General features: G+C 38.8%; 1 protein-coding gene across 1 annotated transcript; it reads left to right on the top strand.

Moving 5' to 3' along the window:
• Nucleotides 1-968: 968 nt before the first annotated feature.
• Smyd4-4 (SET and MYND domain containing, class 4, member 4) lies at nucleotides 969-6,119 on the top strand. Its single transcript, XM_075309984.1, has 3 exons — nucleotides 969-1,727; nucleotides 1,797-2,920; nucleotides 5,162-6,119. Exons 1-3 carry the CDS (start codon nucleotides 1,464-1,466, stop codon nucleotides 5,640-5,642), a joined length of 1,869 nt encoding a protein of 622 aa, XP_075166099.1. The 5' UTR covers nucleotides 969-1,463; the 3' UTR covers nucleotides 5,643-6,119.
• Nucleotides 6,120-9,007: the final 2,888 nt, after the last annotated feature.

Raw genomic sequence — 9,007 nt, 5'->3', positions numbered from 1 at the left:
ATAAGGCCGGTATGCACCTCTCGCGAAATTTTCGGTAGCAAAAATTTATGTAAGTCTACAACAAAAAACAGGGCTGTGTACACAAATTTTAAACCAGCTAATCGCTTTTAAAAATTGTTAATATATGTTCCAAATATTCCTCAAATAAATTGTTTATTATTTACAGACCTTTTAAAACTTTTACGCACACAATGATTGTAATAAATTAAATGTTTGCTGCCAAAATATGCTTTTGACAACCCTGTTATTTTCATTAGAGGTGCGTACCAACTTACGAAATTGAACGCTACCGAAAATTTCGTTAGCATAAATAGCAATGCATTTCTTATGGGAATGAAATTTTTCGCTAGAGGTGCATACCGGCCTTTAACAATTATAATAAAAGTATATTTTTATTCCATTTGAACCACCCTGTTACCATATCGATTAACATCAACAACACCTCCTTACCGACTTTACATTCAGCCAATGTAATCGATTACAACCAGATTTCGAAATCGAGGCAAACATTAGTAATGCCACAATGCGGCCAAAGACAATTTTTCCCAAGATGAATTTTCATAGTGGAGTTTAACAATTATAATAAAAGTATATTTTTATTCCATTTGAACCACCCTGTTATCATATCGATTAACATTAACACCTCCTTACCGACTTTACATTCTGCCCATGTAATCGATTACAGCTAAATATCGAAATCGAAACAAATTTTAGTATTGCCACATGTGGGAAAAATCCGGCTAAAGAAATTTTTCCCAAAATGAAATTCAATATTAAAAATCAAATAACACATTTTTCCTTTGGCAATTTTTAAGTTATAATAATAGAAAAAATAATTCCCTTATTATAATTGCCTCAATGTCTTAAGTCTCTCAAAAATTTTCTCCATTCACTTCAATATGGAATCAATAGGCAAGAGAGATTTTTGTATGCTGCCACGGGGGTGGTGTACGAAATAAATTTCTGGCAACATAGGCTAATTTGCACCGTCTTGGAGGAATTGACTAAAAAGATTTCTTTGATTTATTTTATCATTTTTACAACAAATCACGACGAATTATTCAATCTAGAACCTTCTAAAACATCCATCTTTGACGATAACAATTTGTGCAGAAGTTTTATGCAGTGAGAGTGAAATTTAGTTATTTGGTGAAGAAGACAAAAAACAGGCGGTGTAACAAACACCTGACACACATCGAGACACTTCCATAGCAAGTCCTACGGGAATCCCAATTCTTATAAATGCTGAAAGGGAACTTTGTTTTTGAAAGTGCAATTATTTAATACATCCGTTTGGAGTCATTTTACAGTAAAATTGGAGTTGTGGTGTTGCCTTACATAAGGACTATTGTATTGGCCTAGCCCTGAAGACCTCCCACAAACAAGTGTGGTAGACCAAGGGGTTAATTTAACGTGCGTCGTTCTTTTACCGTGGCGCCAGCAACATTGTAGAGAACAGCAAAATGGATGTTTACGATGTTAGTGATGATTTGGTTAAAAAACTCAATGATTGGAAACTTATAGGAATTATATCGGGTAAATTTAATGAGCTCAAGGAGAATCATTCAAAAGTAAATTTTGTGGAGCATGCATTAAAAGATTTCAAATATATCGAAAAGATCAGATTGAATGTGAAATTACGCGAGGAGAAATCAAATAAGCGTAGCTCTGAATATCGGATGCTGGGAAACGAGCAGTTCTCATTGAAGAATAAAAAATACTTCCAAGTAAGTTTTCCCATTTGGCCGTATAATTTCTTAGCATTATTTAATGGCTAATGTTTTTATTTCTTATAGGCTTTGGAATTGTACAACAAAAGTATTTGCTTCTCCGAGCCAGGTTCCGAAAATATAGCCATTGGCTACGCTAATCGTAGCGCGGTTTTATTCGAATGGAAACGTTACCGGGAATGTTTGCTAAACATAGAATTGGCACGCAAAGCTAACTATCCGGCCAGACTAATGCACAAATTAGACAAACGCGAAAAGGATTGTCGCAAGCTATTGGATTCACAACCTCCGGATGTGCAGCCTTATGACTTTGAAATGGAATTCGAGCCACACCCACAAGTGCCCAATATTGCCAACTGTTTGGAAATGCGTTCGACACCTGAGGAAGGCCGCTATATATGTACAAAAAGGGATTTGGCCGTTGGCGATTTAATAGCCACCGAAGAACCATTTTGTTCCACTCTACTGCCACCTATGAAATTTATACGTTGTGCCACCTGTAAAATTGAGAATTATCTCACATTGATACCCTGTGAAAGCTGTTGTTCCGTTATGTTTTGCTCCGAAGAGTGCAAGGAAAAGGCCGTGAACACCTTCCACAAGTACGAGTGTCCAGTTATAGATCTTCTGCACACCATGTTCAACAAGATCCATGGTATTGCATTGAGAGTATGCCTTTCGGCACTGGAATTGTTCCCCACCATTGAAGAGCTAATGGCTTTTTGTGAAGATCCCGAAAATCAAAATCGCTCATCATTTGATTTGGATTACAATAATTTCACACCACGTGAACACTATCGGGCCATCCATGGCTTAGTTACTAATCAACATCTGCGTTCAGTATCGGATTTGTTTCAACGTTCTGTCGTCTGTGCTGTCCTCAAGCATTTTATGATCAATTTCACACCCCTTAAAGATTATTTGGGTGGTGAGGATGGACAGAATTTCTTTACAGAATTATTGTTTCGACACTTGCAGACATCACCATCAAATATGCATGGAATCGATTTGGTTGAACAGGTGAATGAGACCAAGGATGATACGACTCATTCGTCAGGTGCTTTTGCTTTCCTATCACTTTTAAATCATTCTTGTGCCCCAAATACTGTGCGCATTTACAAGGGTTGCAAGGCATATCTGTTTGTTTTTCGTCCCATACCAGCTGGCGGTGTGCTCTATGATAATTATGGGTAAGTGGAATAATATTTGGTACTTAAAAACTTTTTGTTTTTTTTTTAAGTAAGCCTATGACTGAACTTTGAAGGCTTTGATGCTGGTTAAAAAGTAGAGAGTATTGGTTGGCCGGGGGAGTCACCGTGGCGCAAAGGTTAGCAAAAACAATTTGGCGACTACTGAACACCAACAAGATTTTCGGCGGTGGTTCATCTCCTCTCAGAGCTCATTAAATCTTTTGCATGTGGTGGTCACACATGTTGTGAAACACCGTTCTAACTCTGCTATAAAAAACAGGTCTCTTGTCATTGAGCTAAATATAGATTTGGACAGCATTCATTGATAAAATGGATCGGATCACGTTTTACTATAGATTTCATATACAGAGAACGCAAAGTCAATAGATGAATGAACACGGGAGACACATAAAATGATGTGGACCAATGCAGCGGTCGGAAGGGCGACGAAAATACTATGAATATCTGGAGATGCCAGATATTAGCCGACCTGATCTCTCTATACAGCCGTCTCTCGTCATCGCTTACAGGCGGCGATCTTCCAACCAATACAACGCTTAACTGGTAGGAATCTATTGCTTGTAGGACATGGTTTGAGAATAATGAGACCTTGGTCACTACCCTGCCTTTACTAGGCAGAGTTGTTGTTGTTGTTCTAGCCCTGCGAAATGATGTATGAGAAAAAATAGGGAGAATAAACGACAAAACAAAACAAATTATTAGGATTATACATTTAGGCTTCTACATCCAGTACGAAGAAGGGAGCTGCCTCTACTAGATGAGTCCAGAGTGAGATAGATGTCAGGTCTGTCGGCTTCGCAGGACACGCGAATAGATGTCTCGTAATGTGAGGCAAGTGTCCACAAGTTGGGCAAAGATCTTGAATTGCCGGGTTCAGAAGGGCGAGGTAACTATTTAAATATCTGGTGATGCCACATATTAGCCGACCTGATCTCTCTATGCAGCCGTCTCTCGTCATCGCTTACAGGTGGCGGTCTTACAACCAGCACAACGCTTCACTGGTAGGAATCTATTGCCTTCTGAATCGCTGCCGTGTGTGTGGCCCTCAATGCAAAGATTTAACCATGGCGGTGAAGAGGTGATTGGGGTTCTTTCCCAGTTCCGGGAATAAAGGAAGGTTACGATGGAAAGAAGAAGTTAGAGCCCACAATAAGCCGAATACTACCTTCGGTATATGTCAGCCGACATCAGAGAGGGCAACCAGAATCCTCTTTACAGCCTAACCTAACTTATACAGTGTAAACCCTCTGAAGTGGACACCACGATCGCAATAATTTTGTCCCCATTTGGAAGGTGTCCACTTATGAGAAGTTACTTTTAAAGCGATAATATAGCAAACGTCTCACGAAAATAATTGTCCACTTTTGCGATGTGTCCAAGTATACAACATATTTCATCGTAGATCCATCCTCTCTTTTGACACTTAAACATCTTTTTTGTCCGAGTCGCCTAAATTTATATGTTGGCTACATAAGCATCTGGGATCTTAATTTTTTAATCCGAATCGCCTTAAATTATTTGCTGATGTTATTTTAAGTGGGCTGAAGATGGTTGACAATGGTTCTTTGTTTGGTATACCACCGATCTTCACAAATAGACCAAATTGGAATTTAGTGTTCTGTTAGACCCCACCGTGGTGCAATGGTTAGCATGCCCGCCTTGCATACACAAGGTCGTGGGTTCGATTCCTGCTTCGACCGAACACCAAAAAGTTTTTCAGCGGTGGATTATCCCACCTCAGTAATGCTGGTGATATTTCTGAGGCTTTCAAAGCTTCTCTAAGTGGTTTCACTGCAATGTGGAACGCCGTTCGGACTCGGCTATAAAAAGGAGGTCCCTTGTCATTGAGCTTAACATGGAATCGGGCAGCACTCAGTTATAAGAGAGAAGATCACTAATGTGGTATCACAATGGACTGAATAGTCTAAGTGAGCCTGATACATCGGGCTGCCACCTAACCTAACCTAACCTAGACCCCATATAAACTAATGCCTTGGTCTCTCCCGAATTTGAGTACCTCAGTATCTGAAAGACGACATTTATCACCGAGTTATCTAGAGTTTCTTTAGATTTCAAAAACCTGGACATTTAGGCATATAATAATCAGTCAGCTTCCTTTTTGGAAAGGAGTTACTACAATTATTTCCCTTTTCTATATGAAAATTAAAGTAAAGTTTGTTATTAACATTTCTTTTCTGTTTTTTTTTTGTTTACTTTCAGAGCTCATTTTGCAATATTCCCCAAATCAAAACGCATTGAAACGCTTTCGATACAATATCGTTTCACTTGTAAATGTGAAGCTTGTGAAAAGGATTATCCGACATTTATAAGACTTCAGCCCAAACTATTTGTACCATATGTAATCGATGAAACTCACACAGCTAGTCTGATAGCTTACGATTTCGATTTCGCATTGAAAAATTATAGAAAATATTGCGAATTTCTAACCAAACATGGTGAAAACTATCCCTGCCATCAAATTAGTTCGGCCGAAGAAAGTCTCAAAATGGCCTTACATATACTGGTCGATGCGGTTCCTCTAAAGGCAAAAATGAATCAAAGCAATGCCAATTTATTCGAAAAAACATCTGAAGCTAAATTTACCGCAATCAAACAAGAACTGGAAGAATCTTTAAAAGCCGAAATAAAAACCACAGCAACGGAAGTTAAGACGGAAGTGCAAAAACAAATCAATGCATGAACATCAAAAACATCATACCCATAACCTTCTTCCCCCCAACAAAAACAAAATCAACTGCATAACGAAACAACATAATGAAACAAACCCTAGGTTTACATAATATTCGTATGTAGGTTCTCAAACCTATAATCTATTCATTTGTGAATATAACGAGAAAAGATATCAGCATATTTTTTAGTGGAAACAAAACAAAAAGCAACAAACAAGCATATATCATACTGAGCAACATAAACCATTTTGACTGTTCTATTATCTGGATTTTTTTTAATGAAGACGAAGAAAAGAACTTCGCCTGTAGTCCTTTCTTTTTAATGAAACTTAAAGTAACAAGACACTATACTTTTCTCTATGTTTTCCTTAATTACTTCTAATTTTCTGCATTGCTTTTAGAGGTTTTTGTTTAATTATATTTTTCGCCTTATCATGTAACTTTTCTTTAATGACTTAAGTGAAAAAAGAGAAACACTTTGTAACGAATTTAATTGTGTTTATTTTGTTTTTAATTCCAAAGTGTTCACAGCACAGTTGCCCCACTGGTACCTATCTATCAATAACCCACCTGGTCGGCTGTAACAGTAAGGGAAAGAAAAGGGGATTTTATTTTACAGTGTTGGACCCTTTGTTGTTGTTATTGTAACAGAGTTTTATTTGGTTTCATCCATTTTATTCTATGCTTTGGTACTTCAGCTAGTATCCAAATCAAGAAACTTTACGACAGATGAGATGCGTTCAGAGTGATCTGGTGGTGAGCACGTTTACCACAATTGGTAGAATTCTACCAAAACGGGTAGAGGTAAATCACAACTGTAATTTACCTCTACCAGATGTAAGAGGTCCTTTCTATAGAAATAAAATTTTGACAAAATTTTCTATATAAATACAATTTTGACAAAATATTCTATAGAGATCATAAGGCGGTCAGCTCGCACTGATAGGAGAAAATACATTGAGAAAATGGCCAAAGATGCAGAAGCAGCGGCTGGTTGCCAATAATATGAAAGAGTTATACAGAATAATTAGTCGTCTGACCAACCAGTCACTAAACCATACACATCCGGTAAAAGACAGCGACGGAAAACTATTAACTAATGTAGAACAACAAATAAAGCGATTGAAAGAACATTTCGAGGAAATAAGTAATATAGCAGATGGAAATGATGACGCAAATTATCAATACACGGAAGAAATGCATCACGAAGATGAATCTATCGACACCGATCCACTCACCATAGAAGAAATTACTTTGGCAATAAAGAAACTGAAAAAGAATAACTCCCCAGGAGAAGACGGTATACCACCAGAATTACTACAAGTGGATGCAGTAATATCAGCAACAATAATACAACCACACGTACAAGATGCTTGGAACTCCTCCCGGCTGATTGGATAAAAGGAACGATAATAAAGTTACCGAAAAAAGATGACTTAAAACTCTGCGACAACTGGCGGGGAATAACACTCCTTAATACAATCTATAAAATAATCGTAATAATAATAAACTAGACTGCAAGTCATTGAAAAATCACTACGCGATGAACAAGCTGGTTTTCGCCAACATCGAAGATGCGTAGACCAGACGAATACATTGAGAGTCGTTATAGAGCAGTCAATAGAATGCAGATCCCCCCTATATCTAGGTTAGGTTAGGTTAGGTTAAAGTGGCAGCCCGATTAAGATTCAGGCTCACTTAGACTATTCAGTCCATTGTGATACCACATTAACTAAAAGTACCTATTACATATGGGCACTTCTAGTTTTAACCGCTGAACCTTCTTGATTATTTTTCTTTGTTGAACCAACCAGATTGTTCCAAAAACAGTAGCAGACTGCTTAAGTTAACGTTTTCCAGATCCGCCAGTAATCTGAAGCTATATGCTCCTAAAAGTTGCTTGCGCTTTACACAAAATGCAGGACACTCACACAAGAGGTGTTTAATTGATTCTTTTTCCTCCGCATCATGACAGCTCATACAATAGTCATTATACTTCGCGCCAATAGTTTTTGCAAAATCGCCTATCAGGCAGCGACCCGTTATAGCAGATATCAGGAGTGATATCTGACGTCTCGAGAACATTAGCATATCTAGTGTGCGGTTTAAGTTGAAATGGGGCCATATTTGCTTGGTGTCGTTACAACCCTTGCAATTCTCCCATCGAACATTTGCCATCATAACAGCCTTCTCACGCAGCATGAGCTTGCAGGTAGCTAGGGGCATACCAACAAATTCTAGTTCCCCTGGAATATGTAAGGTAGTCCCTAGCCTTGCCAACTCATCCGCTTCGCAGTTCCCCGGTATGTTCCTATGGCCAGGCACCCATATTAGGTGAATATTGTACTGCTCAGCCATCTCATTGAGAGATTTGCGGCAGTCGATGGCCGTTTTCGAGTTGAGGAACACAGAGTCCAAGGATTTTATTGCAGGTTGACTGTCTGAGTATATATTAATGCCCACATTTTTTGGAACATTACTTCTCAGCCAATTCGCCACCTCTCTTATTGCTAATATTTCAGCCTGAAAAACACTACAGTGATTAGGTAATCTTTTCGCTATTCGAAGTTCCAGATCATTAGAATATACTCCGAACCCCACTTGTCCATCCAATTTGGAGCCATCAGTGTAGAAATCTATATATTCTTTATTCCCCGGGGTCTGTGTGCACCACGCCTCACTGTTGGGGATTAGAGTCTCAAACTTTTTGTCGAAAAGTGGACTCGCCAAAGTGTAATCCACTACGTTAGGCACATCTGGCATTGTTTTGAGGACAGAACTGTGACCGTAACCTTTTTCCGACCACAGCGATAGTTCGCGCAACCGCACAACCGTTGTTGCAGCTGACTGTTTGGCCAAAATGTCTAAAGGCAATAGATGCAGCACGACATTAAGGGAATTTGTTCCTGTCTTGCTGAATGCGCCTGAAATACACAAACACGCCATACGCTGAACTTTATCTAAACAAGTCGGTTTCTGAAGTGCCGGCCACCAGACTACAACACCATATAGCATTATAGGTCTAACCACTGCCGTGTATAGCCAATGCACAATTTTTGGTTTCAGTCCCCACTTTTTTCCTATTGCCTTTTTGCACGAGTACAAAGCTACAGTTGCCTTTCTCGCCCTTTCTTCAATATTAAGCTTAAAGTTCAGCTTCCTGTCCAAAATAACGCCAAGGTATTTTGCACATTCACCAAAGGGAATTTCAATACCCCCTAAGGAAATAGGCCTAACCGTGGGAGTTTTGCGATCGTTGCAGTACATGACTAATTCTGTCTTTGCAGGATTTACCCCAAGACCATTGTCTTTCGCCCATTTCTCAGTCATCCGGAGGGCCCTCTGAATAATATCTCTGATTGTGGATGGGAATTTT

This window comes from Haematobia irritans, chromosome 5 (genome assembly GCF_050003625.1).
Source record: "Haematobia irritans isolate KBUSLIRL chromosome 5, ASM5000362v1, whole genome shotgun sequence".
Lineage (NCBI taxonomy): Eukaryota > Metazoa > Arthropoda > Insecta > Diptera > Muscidae > Haematobia > Haematobia irritans.
The sequence above is the reverse complement of the archived record's forward strand: the minus strand, read 5'-3'. Positions and strand labels throughout refer to the sequence as shown.